At 39.2% G+C, this 26,709-nt stretch overlaps 1 protein-coding gene across 4 annotated transcripts in view; it reads right to left on the bottom strand.

The window, feature by feature from the left end:
• TNPO3 (transportin 3) overlaps positions 1–26,709 on the bottom strand; it is a 403,460-nt gene that overhangs the window by 354,224 nt on the left and 22,527 nt on the right. For 3 of the 4 annotated variants that reach the window (XM_053716333.1, XM_053716334.1, XM_053716336.1), the window contains exon 2: positions 6,111–6,311. In XM_053716333.1, coding sequence (XP_053572308.1) covers positions 6,111–6,311 — 201 coding nt within the window. Of the gene's footprint in view, positions 1–6,110; positions 6,312–17,103; positions 17,238–26,709 lie in introns of those variants that run through there. The other variant, XM_053716337.1, reaches the window with a different exon arrangement.

Here is a 26,709-nt window from a genome sequence, read left to right as displayed (position 1 = left end):
TTGATAAAATCAAGCGTTCAATCTCCAAGCAGTCAGTTGGAGTGATGCCAGATTCGGATGTTCGAACGGACCTTGAACAAGAAGGTCCCGTCTCAAAGGTAGCTTCCATGGTGGAGCCGATGACATATTCACCAGGTCTGCATACCAAGTTCTGCGTGGCCACGCAGGAGCTATCAAGATCACCGAAGCCCTCTCTTGATTGATCCTGGCTACCAGCCTGGGAATGAGAGGAAACGGTGGGAACACATAAGCTAGGTTGAAGGTCCAGGGCGCTACTAGTGCATCTACTAGAGTCGCCTTGGGATCCCTGGATCTGGACCCGTAGCAAGGAACCTTGAAGTTCTGACGAGACGCCATCAGATCCATGTCTGGAATGCCCCATAATTGAGTTATTTGGGCAAAGATTTCCGGATGGAGTTCCCACTCCCCCGGATGAAATGTCTGACGACTCAGAAAATCCGCTTCCCAATTTTCCACTCCTGGGATGTGGATTGCAGACAAGTGGCAGGAGTGAAGCTCCGCCCATTGAATTACTTTGGTCACTTCTTCCATCGCCAGGGAACTCCTTGTTCCCCCCTGATGGTTGATATATGCAACAGTCGTCATGTTGTCTGATTGAAACCTTATGAATTTGGCCTTTGCTAGTTGAGGCCAAGCCTTGAGAGCATTGAATATCGCTCTCAGTTCCAGAATGTTTATCGGGAGAAGAGATTCTTCCCGAGACCATAGACCCTGAGCCTTCAGGTGTTTCCAGACCGCGCCCCAGCCCACCAGGCTGGCGTCGGTCGTTACAATGACCCACTCTGGTCTTCTGAAGCTCATCCCTTGGGACAGGTTGTCCAGGGTCAGCCACCAACGGAGTGAATCTCTGGTCCTCTGATCTACTTGGATCGTCGGGGACAAATCTGTATAATCCCCATTCCACTGTCTGAGCATGCACAGTTGTAATGGTCTTAGAAGAATTCGCGCAAAAGGAACTATGTCCATTGCCGCAACCATCAAACCTATTACTTCCATGCACTGCGCTATGGAAGGAAGAAGAACAGAATGAAGTACTTGACAAGAGCTTAGAAATTTTGATTTTCTGACTTCTGTCAGAAAAATCTTCATTTCCAAGGAGTCTATTATTGTTCCCAAGAAGGGAACTCTTGTTGACAGGAATAGAGAACTTTTTTCTACGTTCACTTTCCACCCGTGAGATCTGAGAAAGGCTAGGACAATGTCCGTATGAGCCTTTGCTTGTGGTAGAGACGACGCTTGAATCAGTATGTCGTCCAAGTAGGGTACTACTGCAATGCCCCTTGGCCTTAGCACCGCTAGAAGGGACCCTAGTACCTTTGTGAAAATTCTTGGAGCAGTGGCTAGTCCGAATGGAAGTGCCACAAACTGGTAATGCTTGTCCAGAAAGGCGAATCTTAGGAACCGATGATGTTCCTTGTGGATAGGAATATGTAGATACGCATCCTTTAAATCCACCGTGGTCATGAATTGACCTTCCTGGATGGTAGGAAGAATTGTCCGAATGGTTTCCATCTTGAACGATGGGACCTTGAGAAATTTGTTTAGGATCTTGAGATCCAAAATTGGCCTGAATGTTCCCTCTTTTTTGGGAACTATGAACAGATTGGAGTAAAACCCCATCCCTTGTTCTCCTAATGGAACAGGATGAATCACTCCCATTTTTAACAGGTCTTCTACACAATGTAAGAATGCCTGTCTTTTTATTTGGTCTGAAGACAATTGAGACCTGTGGAACCTTCCCCTTGGGGGTAGTTCCTTGAATTCCAGGAGATAACCTTGAGAAACTATTTCTAGCGCCCAAGGATCCTGAACATCTCTTGCCCAAGCCTGAGCGAAGAGAGAGAGTCTGCCCCCCACCAGATCCGGTCCCGGATCGGGGGCCAGCATCTCATGCTGTCTTGGTAGCGGTAGCGGGCTTCTTGGCCTGCTTACCTTTGTTCCAGCCTTGCATCGGTCTCCAGGCTGGCTTGGTTTGAGAAGAATTACCCTCTTGCTTAGAGGATGTAGAATTCGAGGCTGGTCCGTTTCTGCGAAAGGGACGAAAATTTGTTTTATTTTTAGCCTTAAAAGACCTATCCTGAGGAAGGGCGTGGCCCTTTCCCCCAGTGATGTCTGAAATAATCTCTTTCAAGTCAGGGCCAAACAGCGTTTTCCCCTTGAAAGGGATGTTAAGCAATCTGTTCTTGGAGGACACATCCGCTGACCAAGACTTCAGCCAAAGCGCTCTGCGCGCCACAATAGCAAAACCTGAATTTTTCGCCGCTAATCTAGCTATGCAAAGTGGCGTCTAAGGTAAAAGAGTTAGCCAACTTAAGTGCTTGAACTCTGTCCATAACCTCCTCATAAGAGTATGCTTGATTGAGCGACTTTTCTAGTTCCTCGAACCAGAAACACGCTGCTGTAGTGACAGGAACAATGCATGAAATTGGTTGTAGAAGGTAACCTTGCTGAACAAACATCTTTTTAAGCAAACCCTCTAATTTTTTATCCATAGGATCTTTGAAAGCACAACTATCTTCTATAGGGATAGTGGTGCGTTTGTTTAGAGTAGAAACCGCCCCCTCGACCTTGGGGACTGTCTGCCATAAGTCCTTCCTGGGGTCGACCATAGGAAATAATTTCTTAAATATAGGGGGAGGGACAAAAGGTATGCCGGGCCTTTCCCATTCTTTATTTACAATGTCCGCCACCCGCTTGGGTATAGGAAAAGCTTCGGGGGGCACTGGGACCTCTAGGAACCTGTCCATCTTACATAATTTCTCTGGAATGACCAAATTGTCACAATCATCCAGAGTAGATAACACCTCCTTAAGCAGAGCGCGGAGATGTTCCAATTTAAATTTAAATGTAATAACGTCAGGTTCAGCTTGTTGAGAAATTTTTCCTGAATCTGAAATTTCTCCCTCAGACAAAACCTCCCTAGCCCCTTCAGACTGGTGTAAGGGCATGTCAGAACCATTATCATCAGCGTCCTCATGCTCTTCAGTATCTAAAACAGAGCAGTCGCGCTTTCGCTGATAAGTGGGCATTTTGGCTAAAATGTTTTTAATAGAATTATCCATTACAGCCGTTAATTGTTGCATAGTAAGGAGGATTGGCGCACTAGATTCACTAGGGACCTCCTGAGTGGGCAAGACTGGTGTAGACATAGGAGATGATGCAGTACCATGCTTACTCCCCTCACTTAAGGAATCATTTTGGGCAACATTATTATCAGTGGCATCATTGTCCCTACTTTGTTTGTCACATTCATCACATATATTTAAATGGAGAGGAACCTTGGCTTCCGAACATACAGAACATCGTCTATCTGATAGTTCAGACATGTTAATAGGCATAAACTTGATAAAGCACAAAAAAACGTTTTAAAATAAAACCGTTACTGTCTCTTTAAATTTTAAACTGAACACACTTTTTTACTGAATATACGCAAAAGTATGAAGGAAATGTTCAAAAAATTTCACCACAGTGTCATAAAGCCTTAAAAGTATTGCACACCAAATTTGAAAGCTTTAACTCTTAAAATAACGGAACCGGAGCCGTTTTTACATTTAACCCCTATACAGTCCCTGGTATCTGCTTTGCTGAGACCCAACCAAGCCCAGAGGGGAATACGATACCAAATGACGCCTTCAATAAGCTTTTTCAGTGGATCTGAGCTCCTCACACATGCATCTGCATGCCTTGCTTCTCAAAAACAACTGCGCATTAGTGGCGCGAAAATGAGGCTCTGCCTATGACTAGAAAAGGCCCCCAGTGAAAAAGGTGTCCAATACAGTGCCTGCCGTTTTTTTAATAAAATTCCCAAGATTAAAATAACTCTCCAAAGTTATAAACCATTAAATATGCTTATAAAGTAATCGTTTTGGCCCAGAAAAATGTCTACCAGTCTTTAAAGCCCTTGTGAAGCCCTTTTATTCTTATATTGAAAATTAAGAAAATGGCTTACCGGATCCCATAGGGAAAATGACAGCTTCCAGCATTACCAAGTCTTGTTAGAAATGTGTCATACCTCAAGCAGCCAAAGTCTGCTCACTGTTTCCCCCAACTGAAGTTAATTCCTCTCAACAGTCCTGTGTGGAAACAGCCATCGATTTTAGTAACGGTTGCTAAAATCATTTTCCTCTTACAAACAGAAATCTTCATCTCTTTTCTGTTTCAGAGTAAATAGTACATACCAGCACTATTTTAAAATAAACTCTTGATAGAAGAATAAAAACTACATTTAAACACCAAAAAACTGAGCCATCTCCGTGGAGATGTTGCCTGTGCAACGGCAAAGAGAATGACTGGGGAAGGCGGAGCCTAGGAGGGATCATGTGACCAGCTTTGCTGGGCTCTTTGCCATTTCCTGTTGGGGAAGAGAATATCCCACAAGTAAGGATGACGCCGTGGACCGGACACACCTATGTTGGAGAAACTATCCCTAGGCAAAATCTAGTCAGCCATGTGGAAAAACTGGGCCCCAGAATAAAGTTTTATCACCAATATGAAATAAACGTTTATACACCTCAAGCAAACGTTATATCTATTCAGTAATGTGAGTAAATAATAAAAATATTACCCTTTACAGAAAGCATGATACCAGTCGTTATTAAATCACTAATCAGGCTTACCTTAAATAAATCCAGTATTGTCAGCATTTTCTAGCTTATCATTTCTCTAGAAAAATGTAAAACTGCATATACCTCAGAGCAGGAGACCCTGCACGCTATTCCCCCAGTTGAAGTTACCCATCTCTTCAGTTATGTGTGAGAACAGCAATGGATCTTAGTTACAACCTGCTAAGATCATCAAAGACCACAGGCAGACTCTTCTTCAACTTTCTGCCTGAGGCTAAAATAGTACAACTCCGGTACCATTTGAAAATAAACTTTTGATTGAAGATAAACTACATTAATTCACCACATCTCTCTAGCTGCTTCCCTTGTCGAGAACTGCAAGAGAATGACTGGGAGGTGGCAGTTAGGGGAGGAGCTATATAGACAGCTCTGCTGTGGGTGATCCTCTTGCAGCTTCCTGTTGGGAAGGAGAATATCCCACAAGTAATGGATGAATCCGTGGACTGGATACACCTTACAAGAGAAATTACCCTCATCTTGTAAGCATGATCCCAGTCGCTGTTAAATCACTGTATTAGGCTTACCTCAAATATATCAGGCACTGTCAGTATTTTCTAGACCTTATCTCTCTAGAAAAAAAAAATATACTGAACATACCTCAAATCAGGTAATTTGCCAACCGTCCCCCAACTGAAGTTTTCTTTCCATACTCTTCAGTTATGTGTGAGAACAGGAATGGACCTTAGTTACAAACCGCTAAGATCATCAACCTCCAGGCAGATTCTTCTTCCAATTTCTGCCTGAGAGTAAAACAGTACAATGCCGGTACCGTTTAAAAATAACAAACTTTTGATTGAAGGTAAAACTACACTAAGTCACCAAATATCTCTTCATACTTCCTTTCTTGTTGAGAGCTGCAAGAGAATGACTGGGGGTGGCAGTTAGGGGAGGAGCTATATAGACAGCTCTGCTGTGGGTGTCCTCTTGCAGCTTCCTGTTGGGAAGGAGAATATCCCACAAGTAATGGATGAACCAGTGGACTGGATACACCTTTACAAGAGAAATGTAATTGGGAACATAATGGGAATACAAATTTACTGTACAATTTCCCTTTAAGCATTTTATATTAAAATCTCAAAGCGTTAATTTTCCCTTAAAAAAAAAAAAAAAAGCCTGCACTAGATTCTAGAACAGGTAGGAGGGCGACTGCAGAAAACATGAGAAAATTTCTACAGCAAAAACCCTACCACTGACAATTTCATACTGAAGTTTAATAGGCCGGCTAATGGGGATGAGTAAAATATAACAGCCTAGAAGCGTGACACAGTTACTAAGATGTTAAAGGTATAAAGATGTCCCTTTAATTTCAGGGCAGGTAAATAAATGCAACATAAGACACCATAACACATACTCCTTAGCTCCTACCTTGCACTGCATAACATGGGAATAATTCAACTGTTCCCACATTTGCAGCTTACATATTTTAATGGCGTTTTAATGACCCTTTAAGACTGCCCAACATCATACCTGAGTGACAATGACAGGAGAAAGGTCTTTCAAGTTCTGGATATGTGACAACAGGGAATCTCGCAGGGAGGCATGCGAGTCAGCGGGGAGCTCATAAAACGAGGTCTGAATCTTCATCTTCATAGTCTGTGCTGCAAAGTAGCAGGACTCAACATCCTGCCGGATCTGCAGCAGCTGGTCCGAGATCTCCCAAGCATATACCTAAGGACATGTAGAAATAGTGTCAGCACAACAAAACCCATCTGTCTGATCAGTAGACTATGATATAGATATATACATACACACAGGTAGCCCTCAGTTTACACCGGGTTAAGGTTCCAGAAGGAATGGTTGTAAATCAAAACCGTTGTAAATTGAAACCCAGTTTATAATGTAAGTCAAAGGGAAGTGAGGGAGATAGGTTCCAGGCCCCTCTCAAAATTGTCTTAAGTAACACCTAATACATTATGTTTAAAGCTTTGGAATGAAGACTTTAAATACTAAACCACATTATAAACCTAATAAAATAATCACACAACACAGAATATATAATTAAACTAAGTTAAATGAACAAAAACATTTGCTAAACAGCATTATAAACCTAAAAAAATAATCACACAACAGACTTCACTTGCATTTTTCTGCAAACAGTTCTTTCTATGCATTCCAATCTAGACTGATTTAAAGACAGGAAGATCTTGTTCCTTTGAAATCTGCTCGATAGCTCAGGTCTGGTTGAACTGATTAATTTCAGCTTGCTTGGCTTTGCTGCAACACAAGCGGACAGCTCCACCTACCGGCTATTTTAATAAATGCACTGCTTCTCAATGAAAGTCAAATGACTGGGAAAAAAAGGTTGCTATTCTGAAACGGTGTAAATTGAACCGTTGTTAAACGAGACATACATACATACACCTCGTTTAACGGTTCAATTTACACCGTTTCAGAATAACAACCCTTTTTCCCAGTCATTTGACTTTCATTGAGAAGCAATACATACAACCACATTATTTTTTTATTTTTTTTTTGCTTCCCACCACCTAAAAGATTTCCGCTTGTTTTTCAAATGAGTTGTACAGTTTATAGGTCACATTAAAGGTGGAAAAAGTTCTGAAATGATTTATCTTTGTCTCATTTTTTTTTTTACAGCACAGAAACCTGACATTTTAACAGGGTTGTGTAGACTTTTTATATCCACTGTACATATATACATACATATACACACACAAAACACGGAAGGGAACTGCACTCTCATACCGGACCGGGTACACATCCCATGACCCTGCAACATGCTCAGCCCTGGGTGCCACTGGCACTCACAGGAAGCTGTGCTGTCCCCAGAGCCACAAGCAGTTAACCCCAGACAGGTCTGGGTGCAAGAACCATAGGGAAAATTACAAAACAAATTAATACAACACACAGAGAAAACCCAGCACTCATTTACAAGCTCTCAGCTAAGATTTAAAAGCAAAAATGGAAAGGTTAGTCACCGCATCTGGCCAAATGGGACAAGCTCAGGTACCACATCAAGGTCCTTTCCAATACCTGAGACCCTAAAACAGCCACACAATGCAAGCTTTCAAATCCAAACAAACTGAAAACAAGGGAAGGGTGCACAGGAATATGTAACCACCCTAGACATATACAAAACACGGAAGGGAACTGCACTCTCATACCAGACCGGGTACATCAGGTATTGGAAAGGACCTTGACGTGGTACCTGAGCTTGTCCCATTTGGCCAGATGCAGTGACTAACCCCTGTCTGGTGTTAACTGCTTGTGGCTCTGGGGACAGCACAGCTTCCCATGAGTGCCAGTGGCACCCAGGGCTGAGCATGTTGCAGGGTCATGGGATGTGTACCCGGTCCGGTATGAGAGTGCAGTGTGTATGTATATGTGTATATATATATATATATATATATATATATATATTTTCATCTGTGATAAATTGGGTAAAGTCCTCTTTATATCCACTTGGCAAATAATGTATACAATGTATCAGCTGTGTGTTTCACTTGATAACTCGCTCTCTTACGAATAGCAAGACTGTAAAAGCCAAACCTCACCTCATATCCTTATGCACAGATACACCGCTCAACAGGACTGCAGCTCCTGTGAATATTCTGTGTTCCGCAGTGTTGGTTATTATGGGTGGGTCGGCGTCTTCACTTGCCGTTTGTATGCAGTTTGTCGGGAGAGCCCATAAGATTATAACAGTGGTGTAGCCTAGTTCGCCAACTCGTGGCTGTGACGTCAACAGTGACTCCTCATGACGCATTTCACCCCTCCCACTGAAGGTTGACAACGGGGCCTCATCAGATGTGTTCTCTTGAGGCTTGGCTGCTCTTTTATTCAATTTTTTGTTCAAAGTTACGCCTCTAATCCTTGGAGTAATTCCTATTGCTGTTAGCTTAACTGCTTAAAACATGTCGTGCATAGTGCACCGTGATTGGAACTGATTGCTTAAAACCAACTTCTGCAATTAATAATATTCCTGCAGTATCTGCTACATATATTTTATTAAACATTATTATATACACTTAATTAAAAGATTATCTTTACTCTTGTAAACCTAAGTCAAGGTTGATTCAATTGTAAAAGATACTTCAACTCTCATCATAAATGCATAAATTTGTACATCTAACAGAGATTGGTGGGATTTTATCTGATATGAAAGTATATGAAGTCAGAAACATTTTCTTGTTCATCTTGCTATTCCTTGTTACTACAAACATCTATAATTCGAGTTCTTACATATGCCTAATATTAAATCACTTTTTCCTTTTACTGTATACAAACACCTCATGAATTTATGCTGAATTCCTTTTATTAAAGCAAACCTAATTCAGTATGAGGATGTTATACCGAATGCCTATAATCTTACAACAAACATATTACTATGTAATGTTCGTTATCAATTAAAGGGAAAGAAAACATCTCATCAGATATCTCAAACATAAAAGTTTAGACTATTTTAAACGGAGTCCTTTCAAAACCCTATTAACTCAATATGTGCATATGGAAAATTGGATTTAATATTCTCTTGTTTCTATATTTTAGTGTGTGAGTTCATCATTTTTGAAAAGCTCAATTTTTCTACATTTCTTGATTTTATAAAAAAACAAGAATATTCTATCTTCTCATTTAAACCTTTAGGGCTAAGGGTATTTAATCTATGAATCCATTTTGATTTATGTTGTAAAATAATCCTATCAAGATTACCCCCTCGCTTAATCGTGTTCAGTTGTTTAATACCTATCATCTGCAATTTACTATAGTCTGAGTTGTGACAAGATTAAAAATGTCTTGCTTGTCATCTCTATGCTCACGTACCCTATTCTTGAGTTCTCTTGTTGTTTTACCAACATAGAACCTGGGGCACGGACAGTTTAATAAATAAATAACATTCTTTGAATTTGAAGTACAGGATATTCTGTCTCTAACATAATGTACCTTTTTTCCTGGTTGGTGTACTAAAGCTAGTTGATTTCTTTATATATACATATATATATACAGTAGACACAATGTGCTGACACTAACCAATTTGTGATTGGTTCTCTTTTGTACTCACTATGTACCAATCTAACCCTTAAATTTGGTGCTCTTTTAGCAGTTAAAGGATATTGGGAAATACAGCCTACCAAAGATGCATCACTTGATAGAATATGCCAGTGAGTATTTAAAATACTTTGTAACTTATTCCAAAGTGAATTATATGGTGTTACCAACCTGGCATGAAGCATCTTTCTGTCTGTATGCCGAGCTCTGACCATGCTTTCTTAACTTGTCATTTAGAATAACCTCTGAAAATTAACCTCTCAGACATTTTTCACTTGGTTCTCAAAGGATTCTAAAGATGAACAACATCTTTTAAGTCTCAGAAATTGTCCAACCGGGACACCATTTTTCTGAGATTGTGGGTGGTGACACGAATATCAAGATGAACAAGAAAATGTTTCTGACTTCATATACTTTCATATCAGATAAAATCCCACCACTCTCTGTTAGGAGATGTACAAATTTATGCATTTATGATGAGAGTTGAAGTATCTTTTACAATTGAATCAACCTTGATTTAGGTTTACAAGAGTAAAGATAATATTTTAATTAAGTGTATATAATAATGTTTAATAAAATATATGTAGCAGATACTGCAGGAATATTATTAATTGCAAAAGTTGGTTTTGAGCAATCAGTTCCAATCACGGTGCACTATGCACAACATGTTTTAAGCAGTTAAGCTAACAGTAATAGGAAAATACTCCAAGAATTAGAGGCGTAACTTTGAACAAAAAATTGAACAAAAGACCAGCCAAGCCTCTAGAGAACACATCTGATGAGGCCCCGTTGTCAAACTTCAGTGGGAGGGGTGAAATGCATCATGAGGAGTCACTGTTGATGTCACAGCCACGAGTTGGCAAACTAGGCTACAACGCTCTTATAATATTATTGGCTCTCCCGACGAACTGCATACAAACGGCAAGTGAAGACGCCGACCCACCCATAATAACCAACACCGCGGAACACAGAATATTCACATGAGTTGCAGTCCTGTTGAGCGGTGTATCTGTGCATAAGGATATGAGGTGAGGTTTGGCTTTTACAGTCTTGCTATTCGTAAGAGAGCGAGTTATCAAGTGAAACACACAGCTGATACTTTTTGTTCACCTGATACATTATTTGCCAAGTGGATATAAAGAGGACTTTACCCCAATTTATCACAGATGAAAAAGCAAAAAAAAAAAAAAAAAAAAAATTATATATATATATTTCACCAAGGTGGGATTATTTATCCTTGTTGGCTCCACAAATATGCAAGTGGCCTCTTAACAAAGTAAGCCTGGATAGATAGAGATAGAGATATATATAGATATATATAGATATATATATATAGATATATATATATAGATATATATATATAGATATATATATATAGATATATATATATAGATATATATATATAGATATATATATATAGATATATATATATAGATATATATATATATATATATATATATATATATATATATATATATATATATATATCCAAAACATCAGAACTCGCCCACAAAGGAAAAATGCCTGGGTGCAAATGTGTAGAAGATATGCAGCCAAAAGAAAATGCACTCTCAGGACTTTCATAAACAGGTTACTTTTATTTCTGTAACGTTTTCGGAGGTCTTGCCTCCTTCATCAGCATAAATAAAGTGAAAACAAACACACTCTTAAATAGTGACATACTCACTCAAAATCATTTCAAACCACTACCTGTGCTGGCGCCAAAATTACCGGTGTTGGAACGCATACTGCGTTCCAAATGTGCTAAGTGGCGGAAGTAGTGCGCCAAACTACTTCCGGTTGTCAAAATTCTATAGCCGTAAATAATCGGCTTTCTCTATGTAAATGCCATAATTATAAAACCATTGTGGCATATTATCTAAACGCATAAAGCAAACTCTTAGTGTGCAAACGATTGTGCTAATACATTGAATAGTGATAGTAAATGTGACAGCCGCTTGTTGCCATGACAACTTAAACAATGCTGGAGTGTAATCCTGTACAGGGACAGACTAACAGTAACTATGTTTCTGAATACACCAAAGTATGTTCAAACAGGCATGATGTTTGCTTACAATGTGAGTGTTTAAAGATGGTGTATATATTGATAAAAGAGGATAAACAAATCTAATTATTAGGCACGCCAGCTGACATATTGTGCTATATATATATATGTGTAGTGTTACCTTATGTTGAAGATATTGAGTCAATATGTCCAATATTCATAAAGGAATCTCATATGGAGATATGTACCTCCGATATATAGCCTTCAAATTCTACATAACTAAAATATTAACGATTATCGTTTATCTGCGATCTTCCCATTAGTATGAGCTATTAACATGCATACTATTCCTATCCTCTGTCAAAAAACCCTTTATGTATTTTTGAAATTTATACCGCTCACCTAGTTCCTATTGAGTGATGGGGTTATATATTAACACCATATTAAATCTCGTTATAAGAGCTACGTGGGTCATATATGTATATTCCACTCCTATCTTGTGGCTAACAATGCCCTCATATGCTCCCTATTTAAACACTCCAAAGCGTTTAAGCACAAACGTACAAAAGATGAATAGACTTAAACTTAAAAAATAAACTTAAAAAAATAAAAGCAATTGATGTGACTGTCTTTCCATTAATTGAAACACTATCCCATTCGGGATGGATTTAGCTCTAATAGTCCTTGATTTTCGTATATACAGAATAAAGAACGTTTAGTCATTCACTTCTGTATTTATGTATAATGTGATCCGCTCTGGAATCTAATAATTAGATTTGTTTATCCTCTTTTATCAATATATACACCATCTTTAAACACTCACATTGTAAGCAAACATCATGCCTGTTTGAACATACTTTGGTGTATTCAGAAACATAGTTACTGTTAGTCTGTCCCTGTACAGGATTACACTCCAGCATTGTTTAAGTTGTCATGGCAACAAGCGGCTGTCCCATTTACTATCACTATTCAATGTATTAGCACAATCGTTTGCACACTAAGAGTTTGCTTTATGCGTTTAGATAATATGCCACAATGGTTTTATAATTATGGCATTTACATAGAGAAAGCCGATTATTTACGGCTATAGAATTTTGACAACCGGAAGTAGTTTGGCACACTACTTCCGCCACTTAGCACATTTGGAACGCAGTATGCGTTCCAACACCGGTATTTTGGCGCCAGCACAGGTAGTGGTTTGAAATGATTTTGGGTGAGTATGTCACTATTTAAGAGTGTGTTTGTTTTCACTTTATTTATGCTGATGAAGGAGGCAAGACCTCCGAAAACGTTACAGAAATAAAAGTAACCTGTTTATGAAAGTCCTGAGAGTGCATTTTCTTTTGGCTGCGCAAATTTTTTTATGTTTGAGGTCAAGTACTATCTCCAGAGACGTGGCACAGCCATGGGTGCGAAATTCGCACCCTCATATGCAAATTTGTATATGGGGTTTTGGGAGCTGTGCCACGTCTTTGGGGATACTAATCCCTTTCGTGAGAACAGTTTATTTTGGTAGGTATATAGATGATTTGCTTTTGGTGTGGGATGGGGACAGTCATTCGGTTCTACTGTTCCTTGAACACGCCAACAGCAATAATCTAAACCTTAAATTCACCATGTTTGAAAGTAGTGATTGCCTAAACTTTTTGGATATCACACTCACTTCACATACTGACACACATTCTTTGGAGGTAGAGTTATACAGAAAGAGTTCAGCGGGTAATACCATTCTTCACTCTTCCTCCTGTCACCCAAAACACACCATCAATTCCATACCCTATTTCCAAATGATTAGGACTAAAAGGAATTGCACCACTGAGGACAAATTTCAATCACATGCAGCCAACACCGGCCACAGATTGGAAGCCCGAGGTTATGATATGAAATTATTAAAGGAAACCAAGAATAGAGTGGATAAATTAAACAGAGATGATCTTCTTACTACCAAATGTGTGAGTAAAACACAGAATAAGAGATATAACAAACCATACTTTACAACAAATTACAGTAAAGACTATAACAAAATTTGTGACATTATTCGTAACTGTTTGCCAATTTTAAAAAGTGATGCCAAGTTAAGCAAAATAGTTCAACACGGCTGTAATTTTTCAGCACGTAAAGCAAAGACCTTAGGAAGCTTATTAGCTCCCTCAATGCTACCGTCACAAACTAACCAATCTTGGTTAAAGAGAAGAATAGGTTCCATGAAATGTCAAGGAAATATTTGTAAAACCTGCAAACACATCCAACAGGGTCCCAAATTTGTATCAAGTACAACAAATAGGGAGTTTGACATACGCTTCAGCATTTCCTGTAACACCAAATTTGTCATTTATTTACTTACATGCCAAGGATGTAAAAAACAGTACGTGGGGCGCACTAAACGTGCCCTGCGTGACAGGTTCTTACAACATCTCAGAGATATTGACAACCCGGATTGCAATACACCAATAGCTAAGCACTTTAGAGAGGAACATAATTCCAATGATACCCTCTTGACAGTACAAGGCATTGACCATGTCCCTAGACACAGGAGAGGGGGCGATAGAGAGAGACTTTTGGACCAAAGGGAAGTGTTTTGGATTTTCCATCTTAAAACAAAGCACCCCTTTGGTCTAAATTCCATAATGGATGTTGATTTATTTTACTAATAGATTTATGATTGGTTCTTTCATTTTCTCTCCTTTTTGACAAAAGAGAAAATGAATTAAAGTATAAAAAACAATATCTTTAAGTAAAAAATATCTTTAAGTAGAGATTGAGTTCTACATCCATTTAGGATCAAATCAGAGTAATAAAAAAAAAAAATTCATATATATCTAGCCATCTGACAGTTTTAAATAAACACACTTAACATTTATGTTTGCTTTAAAATGAAAATGTTTAATATAAGAAACAAAAAAACAATTAATGATAATTTACCTTTAACCATGAATATTCTAGGTAGTCATGGGTTAATTCAACAGATGCATGTAATTGATAATTAACTTTACCTTTAAATTAAGGCTTTTCCCAGCACTAGTTATGCCAGTGAACAAGGGCTGACACTAGGCCCGAAACATGTTTGGCTGCTGTTGCTCTATGTCAGTTACAGGACTGTAGCTGATTTTCCCTTTTGTTTTTTCTTTCATGTTTTTACATGCAACTGATTTTTAACATTTTTTGTACCAAATAAAGCTGTATTTTTCAACTTTTAACAATTTGACATATACTTTTTTCTTTTTCATATGATCTGGAGATGCGGATTAGCAGAGTGTGTGTGAGTGTGTGTGTGTGTGTGTGTGTGTGATAAAATCGATAATAATCGATAATGCAAATCGTTGTCAACGATTTGCATTATCGATTAATCGGTCTATCGATTAGTTGGGCTGCTTGCCACAGCCACACTAGAAAAGGCGTGTCTATTTCCTGAGCGCGGTGAAGAGAAGGAGAAGACGTGTGGGAAGAGAGGAGTGTGCGACAGTGAGATTATTTGGGATAGATGTCACTTCTGACTTCATCTGTGAGTAGATCGCGGGCACCGGGTCATGGAAGGGGAGGGTCTGACTCTGAGTCTGGATCAAGTAAAACTTGCTAAAATAATAATATATAACCTCTGGTGGTCTTCTGTTTGATTTTACAACACTCCGGTTACTGCTAGCTTCTGTAACTGTTAGGGAGGATAGCACAGGGCAGGGTGTGAGCTGTGAGGAGATCGCGAGCACCAGGTCATGGAAGGGGAGGGGCTAAGGTAAGGGTCCGGATCAAGTAACTTGCTGGTCTCACTGTAGCGTGTTTTTTTTTTATTTAACTAACTAATAACTCAAAGCCAAGCCAACTTAGCCAAGAGAAGTGCATTAGCGCAAGCATACAAAAACACTGAGACCAGAGCTTATGTCTTAATCCTCTTGGCTCCGCCTCCCAGCAAGTTACTTGATCCAGACCCTCACCTTAGCCCCTCCCCTTCCATGCGGCCCTCAATCTCTTCAGTCCTCACACTTCTGTGCTATCCGTCCTAACAGTTACAGAAGCAGTCACAGGAAATGTAAAATCAAACAGTCAGTGAGACCACCAGAGGTTATGTATTATTATCTTAGCAAGTTACTTGATCCGGAGACGGACCCTCACCTTAGCCCCTCCCCTTCCATGACCCGGTGCCCACGATCCCCTCACACCCCTGTGCTATGACTGCTATCCTTCCTAACAGTTACTTACAGAAGCAGTAGCAGCCCTACAGTCACAGCACAACATTGTTTTATGCACTGCAGTGACAGTCAACAGTTGATCTTTTTTCTTCATTTAGACAACCTTGGTGTAATAAAAACAAAGTAAGTCAACTTGGCAGCCAGCTACAGCTGAGCTAATAAATTATGACAATACATTTGCTCTGCTAAGTCTTTAAAAGTTTGTAAATTGTGTAATTTAAAGTAGTTTGTGTTGTGTACAGTTGTACAGTGAACTTGATAAGACAAAAAGTTTAACTATTTGTATTTCTGCAGTAAGGCAGTTTTTTTTATAATACTCTGTTAAACCATTCATTATTATATTTTTTTACAAATGGTATATTGTTCAGTGTTTTTTGTTTTTTTTATCCGATTAATCGAAAAAATAATCGACCAACTAATCAATTATGAAAATAATCGTTAGTTGCAGCCCTAATATATAAAATATATATATATATATATATATATATATATATATATATATATATATATATATATAATATTTTTATGTTAGAATGAAGTCAAGGCTTACTTTGTTAAGAGGCCACTTGCATTTGTGGAGCCAACAAGGATAAATAATCCCACCTTGGTGAAATTGGCAAAACCCTACTTATGCATCTCAACACCAACTAAGCGTCTCTTCTCTGCTGCAGGCAAAATAGCTACGGTTTTATTTTAAATATAGGGGAAAAATATTTTTTTAATTTTTATCTGATTAGTCAATTAATCGAAGCAATAATCAGCCGATTAATCGATTATGAAAATAATCGCTAGTTGCAGCCCTAAACGTAGCAAATTTGATAATAGAAGCAAATTATGGAAAATTATTTTACAATTGTTTGCTCTGACTCACTAAACTATTTTTTGGGGTTTTGTATCCCTTTAATTTCCCATAAATCAATTTAAAAAAAAAAAGAAACAATGTTACAATATAAAGGAAATTGATTGTATTTACTGCAGAAATGGTGCAAAATCTGTAAGTAAGTTGTCATCGTGTAGCTGGTTCAGGCGATTTGCATCTTTTGGTAGTGATCATTAAGGGCTAAATGCAAATGGGTTTGTGCACTACTGTGCAGTATGTGAAATTGGGTCATGCAATTTGTGTTTCTAGGGATTGTGGGACAATTATTTTTACAACAAAACTAAACACAATAAATAATCTATATATCTACAATATATTAATATTTCATTTTCAGTATTTGCTTAATGGATAAGAAGTTTATAAAGTTTTCTAGATTTCTTGAAATACCTTAGATGAGAGCAGATAACTAGTTACCGAGCAGCCCTCTATTTTGTACTTAACCGGATTGGGTTTAGACCTTGCTCAGCCTCAGCACAGAACACACTGAATCCTCTCCCAGACCATAAGGATCTCACACTGACCCCAGTGCAACATTCTGGCTGCAGAAGCAGACGCTGACCACAAGGACAAATTATTAACAAAGAAATGATGTAATATTTATTCAAGAGAAGTGAAACCAACAGATCAGTGATTCCCTTTTAAATGCCATGAATTATACAGAAACATGACAACCTGTTATCTCCCAGCCCTGCAAAGTATTAATAGCAATCAGCCACACCCTCAAGGCATAAAGTTACTGTGTGATCAGGTTAAAGTCTGAAGCCATAACAGGCAAAACATCAGTAATGCTGACAGTCACTGGCACAACATGCAGGGCGATCTCACACAAATGAGCAATATTCTGTCACATACAGTAGGAAACTGCTGGCCCGGTATCACAGCAACAGCACAGACATTATTGCCTGAGTTACGGTTACACTGCACTAATGAGATGGTGTGTAACAAAGCTAGCGACTGTCTGCCATTGAGAAACCTTCACATTGTTTGGTTTGATAACCTAGCAAATAACGGTGCAAATATTCAATTTGCAGAATTTTAGCGCAGGGGTTGGCAAATTTCAAATTCCGGAGCCAGAGAACAAATATATGGATCTGACAAATCATACAAAATGTTAAAAGGCAAAAGTAAAACTCTAAGCTGTCTAAACCCTGTGTGCACTACTGGCACAAAACGAGGAAATATTGCAAGAGCGTGTTAGACCATATCATTCCCATGTAAAGCAGGACCAGGAGGGCAGATTAGATGGAAATATTAAAATCTATAGTAAGCTTTGTGTATCAGACAATTAACTGCTAAACCCTAAAACTTATGTTCACTTTTCCAAACAATACAGCACCTGGAATATTTAAAAGGTCCAGCAAAAAACATAATTTATGCAAGAACTTACCTGTTAAATTATTTTCTTTCATGGTGGCAAGAGTCAATGAGCTAGTGACGTATGGAATATACATTCCTACCAGAAGGGGGCAAAGTTTCTCAAAACTCAAATGCCTACTAATACACCTCCCACCTCACTCATACCTCAGTTTAATGTATAGCCAAGTTAGTGAGGTGCAAAAAGGAGTAAAAGCATAAAAAAGAGAGGAACAGGATAAATAAAGTGCTTTATATAAAAAAATAACCCCCAAAAAATTGGGTGGATCTCATGGACTCTTGCCACCATGAAATAAATTAATTTATCAGGTAAGTTCTTACATAAATTATGTTTTCTTTCATATAGGTGGCAAGGGTCCATGAGCTAGTGATGTATGGGATATAATACCCAAGATGTGGAAGTCCATGAGTCACTAGAGAGGGGATAAAATAAAAACAGCCATTTCCGCTGAGAAATTAAATCCAAAAAAATAATTCAGTTTTCTAAAAAAAAAAAAAAAAAATCTAAATACTCAAATCATAGGCACTAGAATCAAACAGACAGCTGCCTGAAGAACCTTTTTGTACCAAAGGCTGCTTCCGAAGAAGCAAACACAGCAAAATGGTAAAGTTTAGTAAATGTATGCAAAGACCACAAATTTGCTGCTTTGCAATTTTGATAAACTGAAGCTTCATTCTTGAAAGCCCAAGATGTGGCAACTGATCTAGTAGAATGAGCTGTAATTCGCTGAGGCAGAGACTGCCCCACCCTCAGATAAGCTTTGTGAATCAAAAGCTTCAAAGCTCTTCCCACATCCAAAGAATGTAAAGATCTTTCAAGAGTATTCTTAGGATTAGGACACAAAGAAAGAACAATAATTTCCCTATTGATGATGTTAGAATTCAAAACTTTAGGAAAAAAAATTAAACAAAGTCTGCAAAATGGCTTTATCTGGATGAAAAATCAGATAAAGGAGACTCACAAGAGAGCAGACAAATCAGAAACTCTTCTAGCAGAAGAGATAGCCAAAAGAAATAACACTTTCCAAGAAAGTAGTTTAATATCCAAAGAATGCATAGACTCAAAAGATGGAGCCTGCAAAATCTTTAAAACCAACTCGAGACTCAGAGGATAAATTGATTTTTTTTTTTTTTTTTTTTTTTTTTCAAAATAAAGCTTTATTGGTAAAAGATTTGACAATGAATATATGCATATGTAAAACATTTCAACATAGTATCAATAACAATTATGCACATCAGTTGTAGCTTATCTTTTCTTTTACATCAGAACTTTGATAGAGTACCGTTAAATGATTGACAATGAATCTTTTACTGTACCTATGAGCATTTTTCCTAAAATTAAATCTATAAGCTTTGAAAGATCTAAACTATCAGGCGTTATAGAGAGGGAAATATTTAACATGCTCTCGGATTTATTCCTAACACTACCGAGAATATCTTGTTACCTGATATTTGCTCTTCTGCAGATGCAGAAGTAAGAAGTCAGCCAGATTAGAAAAATAGTAAGAGAATAGGGAGGAAGTGAAAAGTGTCAAGTGACTAAGGAAGGGAGAGGAAATGGGGGGAGAGAGGAAAAAAAAAAAAAAAAAAAAAAAAAAAAAAAAAAGAGGGAATAGTATACAACAAACAGCTGTTGCCCACTGAGTTACAGTCCGCGACCCTCCCAAGTCAGCAACATCATTTCGTGAGTGCTAAGCTTACCGATTCTTAAATAATGATATCTCTCTAACCTCAATAGCTCTCCCACCTTAGCCTTCCATTCCAACATATTTGGAGTGGTTTGTTTTTTCCAGTATAAGGGGATGAGACCCTTTGCAGCGTTCATCATTAATAGGAGAAGCAAGTACTTATCCTCCCCTATGATCTTGGGTAGGTGGTGATAGATAAGATAATTAGGGCTTGGGGGGATAATGACCCCAAGTATTCTGCTCATTTCCCCCAGCGTCGTATCCCAGTAAGTTTTTATGTATGGGCACGACCACCATATATGAATGAGGGTGCCTTCCTCTCCACATCCTCTCCAGCATCCCCCACCGGTCTGTGGGTATATTTTTTTGAGTCTCTGGGGGGTGAGGTACCATCTGCTTAGTAACTTATAGTGTGATTCTTGTATTTTAGCTGAGACAGATGCCCTCCTTGCCCTCTCGAATATCTTTAACCACTCTTGATCAGTGATTTCTTGTCTCAGGTCTTCCTGCCAGGCCTGAGTGTAAGTTGGGAGGGGAGTCTTGTTACCTATGATCAAAAGTTTGTAAATCTGCGAAATCAGGTGAGTTGGGGTGTGTGACATGGTGCAAAGCATCTCAAAGGGTGTCCTACCTCTGGTCAGGGCAGACTTGTTCTTATGTGTACTAAAGTAGTGTCTAACTTGAGCCTCCCTAAACCATGATGAGAATAGAGCGCCATCCCATTCAATCAGTTCTGGCCTGGTTTTCATCTTATCCTGATGGAGGATATTGAGGATTGCTGCGTCCCTTAGGTTATATAAATTGTCTGGGAAGTATGGGCCTGTCTCTGCTCCCACATCGGGGTTCTCTCTTAACGGAATGACGGGGGAGTCAAAGGAGGACAGTCCAGATTCCTTATTAATTAATCTATCCCATCCCAAGAACGCGCAGCCAATAGTGGGTATTTTTTGAGAATGATTGGTCTGTTATTGGGGGAAATCCACGCCAGGGACCCTGTATTACCCCTCTGCAAGATAGCATTATCCAGATGGATCCATGCCTTTTGCAGCGAGTTTTGGCACCACTCAACTATTCTTTGGAGAGATATAGCCCTTTGATAGACCCGCAGATCGGGGACACCTAGGCCCCCTCTATCCCTAGGCATATAAATAGTTTTTTTCCTAATCCTGGGTCTGCAGCGATTCCATATATATGACTCCACGGCTGACTGTATTTGGTGCAGATAATGTGAGGCTGATGTTAAAGGGATGGTCTGAAGGATGTAGAGGACCCTGGGCAGAACATTCATTTTAACCACCCCCACCCGACCCAACCAAGAGATGGTTTTATTCTTCCAGTTTGCCAGATCCCGCAGGACCTCGTCCCTGATACGCTTATAATTGATCTCTGTTATGTCTTTTATATTCGCTGCAATTGAGATACCTAAGTATTTTAAGGTATGGTGTGCTATTTTTATCGGACAGTCCCGACTCAGGGCCTCAAACTCCTCATGAGGGACAGAGATGTTTAAAATCTCAGATTTGGAGGGGTTAAGCAAGAAATTCGACACATTGCCGAACTTTGTGAGTTCATCCAGGGCCATCGGTAGAGATCGGCCAGGATCAGTGATCGTCAAGAGTATATCGTCCGCGTACATCGCGAGTTTGTGTTCTGAGCCTCCAATAGACAAACCCTTGATTTGTGGATGTGCCCTGATTTTACTGGCCAGTACTTCTATCGTAAGGGCAAATAGGAGGGGGGAAAGGGGGCAGCCTTGTCTTGTCCCGTTTTTAATCGGGAAGGTGCTAGACAGAGTTCTATTCACCCTAACTTTCGCGTTCGGATAAATTGATTTTTTTAACAGGTTTGATACGATTTAAAGCCTGAACAAAAAAAGTGAATATCATGAAGCTTAGCAATCTTTCTATGAAATAAGACAGAAAGAGCAGACAAAGTATTTGCAGACAAACCTTTATCCAAAACCATCCTGAAGAAACTAAAATCCTAGGAACTCTAAAAGAATGCCAAGAATAATGATGAGTGGACCACCATGAAATATAGATTTTTCCCAACCCTATGATAAATCTTCCTTGAAACAGACTTACGAGCCTGTATCAGTGTTCATTACTGAGTCAGAGAATCCTCTATGACTAAGAACTAAGCGTTCAATTTCCATGCCTTCAAATTTAGGAGATTTGAGATCCTGATGGAAAACTGGGCCTTGAGAAATAAGGTCTGGTCTTATAGGAAGCGACCAAGGCTGGCAACTAGACATTCGGGCAAGGTCCGCATACCAAAACCTATGAGGTCATGCTGGTGCTAACACATAAGATTGTTCCATTATGATCTTGGAGATCACCTTTGGAAGAAGAACCAGAGGCAGAAAAATGTAAGCAGGTTGGTAAAACCAGGGAACTGCTAGAGCATCCATCATTGCGGCCGGAGGATCCCTGGACCTGGAAAGGTATCTGGGAAGTTTCTTGTTCAGACGAGAGGCCATCAGATCTGTTTCTGGAAGACCCCACATCTGTACAAGTTGAAAGAACACATCTGGATGGAGAGACCACTCCCACAGATGTAGAGAATGACCGCTGAGATAATCCGCTTCTCAATTGTCTACACCTGGGATATCAATCGCAGAGATTTGACAAGAGTTGGATTCCGCCCAAGAAAGTATCTGAGAAACTTCTTTCATTGCTAAAGGACTGCGAGTCCCCCCTTGATGATTGACATATGCCACTGTTGTGATATTGTCTGTTTGAAAATGAATGTAAAGTTCTCTCTTCAATAGAGGCCAAGCCTGAAGAGCTGTGAGAATAGCAGAGAGTTTTAACATATTGATTGGTAACCTCGCCTTTTGAGGATTCCAAACCCCTTGTGCTGTCAGAGACCCCCAGACAGCTCCCCAACCTGTAAGACTTGCATCTGTTGTGATCACAGTCCAGGAAGGACAAACAAAGGAGGGCCCTTGAACAATAAAGTGATGGTTTAACCACCAAGTCAGAGAGAGTCGAGTGTTGCGATTTAAGTAGATCAACTGTGATATCGGAGTATAATCCCTGCACCACTGGTGCAACATGCAAAACTGTAGAGGTCTCATATGAAAATGAGCAAAGGGGATTGTGTCCAATGCTGCAATCATGAGACCTAAAACTTCCATGCAAATAGCCAATGAAGGGAAGACTGAAGGTTTAGACAAGCTAAGACCAATTTCATTCATCTCTCGTCTGTTAGAGAAAGAGTCATGGACACTGAATCTATCTGGAAACCTAAGAAGGTGACCTTTGTCTAAGGAATCAAGAAACTCTCTGGTAAATTGATCCTTCATCCATGTCTTTGAAGAAACAGTTTTGTGTGAGATTCTGCTAAATTAAAAGATATAGTCCTAATAAGGAAACACCGCAATACCCTGTTTTCTGATTACAGATAGAAGGGCACCAAGTACCTTCGAGAAAATTCTTGGTGCTGTTGCTAGGCCAAATGGAAGAGTGACAAATTGGTCATTCTTGTCTAGAAAAGAGAATCTCCGAAAACGATAGTGGGCTAGATGAATCAGAATGTGAAGATAAGCATCCTGTAAGTCTATTGTGGACATGAAATGACCTTGCTGAAAAAAAGGAAGAATAGTCCTTATAGTCACCATCTTTAAAGTTGGGACTCTTACAAAATGATAAAAAAGTTTTCAGATCCAGGATTGGTCTGAAAGAATCTTCCTTCTTTGGGACAATGAATAGATTTGAATAGAAACCCCAATACCAGTTCCTGCTGAGGAACTGGTACAACCACCCCTGAAAGCTCTAGGTCTGAAACACACTTTAGAAAAGCCTGAGTCTTCACAAGGTTTGTTGGAACATGAGTAAGAAATTATCTTTCCATGGGAGGTCTTATTCTGAAACCTATTCGATGCCCTTGAGAAACAATATTCTGAATCCACTGATTTTGGAGAGAATCTGTCCAAATGTCTTGAAATAACTTTAGTCTGCCCCCCACCAGAAGAACTGGTTTGAGGGCCGCACCTTCATGCAGCCTTATTGACTGGATTTGGTTTCTTTTAAGGCTTGGATTTATTATAATTCGGAGATGGTCTTCAATTAGAGCCAGGGGCCTTAGGGGAAGGAGAGGTTTTCTGTTCTTTATTTTGATGAAAGGAACAAAAACGATTGGGAGCTTTAAAAAATGTATTTCTTGTCTTGGGGCAGAAAAACACCCCTACCCCCAGTAATTGTGGAGATAATAGAATCAAATTGAGAACCAAAGAAATTATGAAAAGATAGAGATAATCTCGATTTAGACACTGTCAGCATTCCAAGATTTAAGCCATAAAGCTCTTCTAATTAGAATAGCTAAAGACATAGATTTGACATTAATCCAATGACATCAAACATAGCATCACAAATGAAATGATTAGCATGTTGAAGTAAAAGAACAATGCTAGCTCGTATGTAAATAAGCTCTTCTAAGGTAAGATTCAAATTTCCTATATAAAGGATCTTTAAAGGAAGTACTATCTTCCATAGGAATAGTAGTACGTTTGGCAAGAGTGGAAATAGCCCCATCAACCTTAGGGACCTTTTCCCAAAACTCTAGACTAGCCAAAGGTAAAGGATACAACTTCTTAAACATAGAAGAAGGGTTAAAAGAGGTGCCAGGTTTAGACCATTCTTAAGCAATCATATTAGAGACAGCATCTGGAATAGGAAAAACTTCAGGAGTATCCTCAGAAGTCTTAAATACAGAATTTTAACGATTATTAGCTTTGCTATCAGGATGACTAGACTCCTCAATACCCAAAGTAAACAATACTTCCTTTAATAAAAATGAATATGTTCAATTTTAAATAAAAAAAAAAATAAGATTTGTCAATTTCTGTCTCTGATGCAGGATCCTCTGAGTCAGAGGAACCCTCATCAGTAGAGGATATTTCATTATGCTGTTGGTCAGTACAAAGTTCATTAGATCTATGAAAAGTTTGGAAAGACCTTTTACGTTTATTTGAAGGCGGTATACCAGTCATAGCCCTCTCTATGGCTGCAGCAATAAAAATAAATTATATCTGCAGGAATATCAGGTACATTAGACTAAGGAATAACAGTAGATATATTTGTACTCAGAGAAACATTATCATGTAATTATTACTGAGCTGAAGAAATAAGATCAGCTTGTTTACAACAAACACACTTAGCTTTGGTAGAATTGTGTTCAGGCAGCTTAGTTCCTACAGTAACATCAGAGGCTATATCAGTTTGAGACATCTTGCAAAATGTAACAAAAAAGAAAAAAATATTTAAACAAAATATCCAATTTCCTCAATATAGCAGTTTCAGGAATGGGAAAAAATGCTTATGATAAAATTCTTATACAAAAGTAAAATCAAAAGCAAGCATCATAGCTCTCTATAATATGAGAGCAGCGAGCATTAAAGGGAGAGGCTTAATATAACAAATTTTGGCGCCAAGAGCGACGCACTGAAAAGACGCAACTCGCCCAAATGATGACAAAATAAAATGATGCAATTTGCGTCATCACGAGCCTAATTTGCGTCATCACGAGCCAAACCAGTACTGAAACATATCAGCAGAGGTAATGGTAGAGGAGTATGTCTATCTGTAAAGGGAGGCAGCAGATTAATCCCACGACCGAATTTACAGAGAGCCCTAGAATACATTTCCCATAGGCGAAAACATGGCGTCATCAGGCAATACTTCCATTCACATCCCTCAAAACACTGTACTTAGAGAGGAACTTGGCTACAATATGCTTAGAAGCGCCTTTCACAGAAGAAATAAAGCACATCATGCTTCACCACCTCCTAAGGAGGCAAAGTTTGTAAAACTCAGGTATGAGTGAGGTGGGAGGTGTATTTGTAGGCATTTGAGGTTTGGGAAACTTTGCCCTCTACTGGTAGGATCCCATACGTCACTAGCTCATGGACTCTTGCCACCTATATAAAAGAAATGAGTGTGTTAAGGTGACACTTCCTCTCAATCAGGGGTTAAACATGCTTATTTAAAATTTGCTTTGCTCCTATATAAAGTAAATTTATGCTTACCTGATAAATTGATTTCTTCTATGGCAAGACGAGTCCACGGATTCATCCTTTACTTGTGGGATATTATCCTTCCTCCTAACAGGAAGTGGCAAAGAGCAATAAAGCAGAGCTGTCTATATAGCTCCTCCCTTAGCTCCACCCACCAGTCATGCGACCGAAGGTACAGGAAGGAGAAACTACAAGGTGCAGAGGTGACTGAAGTTTATGTAACGGTACCAACCGGATACCAAGGGTTAACACCAGGGAACAATGTCCTGCATAGGGAATCAGCAATTCACAACCCAGCCAGTTTTCAGGTTTTTAAACAGAAAGACTTTTATTAAGGCTCATATGCCCAGTATTTATGCAGGTCTGACCCCCCCCCAGAAGGGGGGTTGAAAGACTGTTGTACATTGAATGGAGGGAACACGCCCTTTTACATGATACAATAGAATACCTTGCTCAAGCTGATAACAATTTAAACACAGACACACACTTGGCTTTCCTTATCATCTAGGGTCTGCTCTCTGAGGTTGATTAAACAATGGACTGTGTATCAATAACATTAATGACAGTGCACAATAGCTGAGGCTACAGCTGAACACAGTTAACTCTTTCAGTGCTGACAGAAGGGTCTGTCACATCTACATAGCACAATATACAGCCTATAGACAACCTTTCTTATGTTATAGTCCAGAAGTGGCTAGGTTTGCCACAATGCTCCCCCAGAACCAAGCCGGCATACACAGTCTGATCCCAACGGATCGGCTTGGGGATGTCCGGGGCAACAACTTTCGGCTCAAGTAAGCTACGGGGTGTTCTCCGCCATCTGCTCCAACTTGGCTCAGTACTGCCCCCACCCCAAACATGGAAGCGTCTCTTCCCGGAGGGACTGGGCTTGGGTAGTCACAGGGTTAACATCAG

The sequence above is a fragment of the Bombina bombina genome, chromosome 6, assembly GCF_027579735.1.
Source record: "Bombina bombina isolate aBomBom1 chromosome 6, aBomBom1.pri, whole genome shotgun sequence".
Classification (NCBI taxonomy): domain Eukaryota; kingdom Metazoa; phylum Chordata; class Amphibia; order Anura; family Bombinatoridae; genus Bombina; species Bombina bombina.
This window is presented reverse-complemented; position numbering and strand designations above follow the sequence as displayed.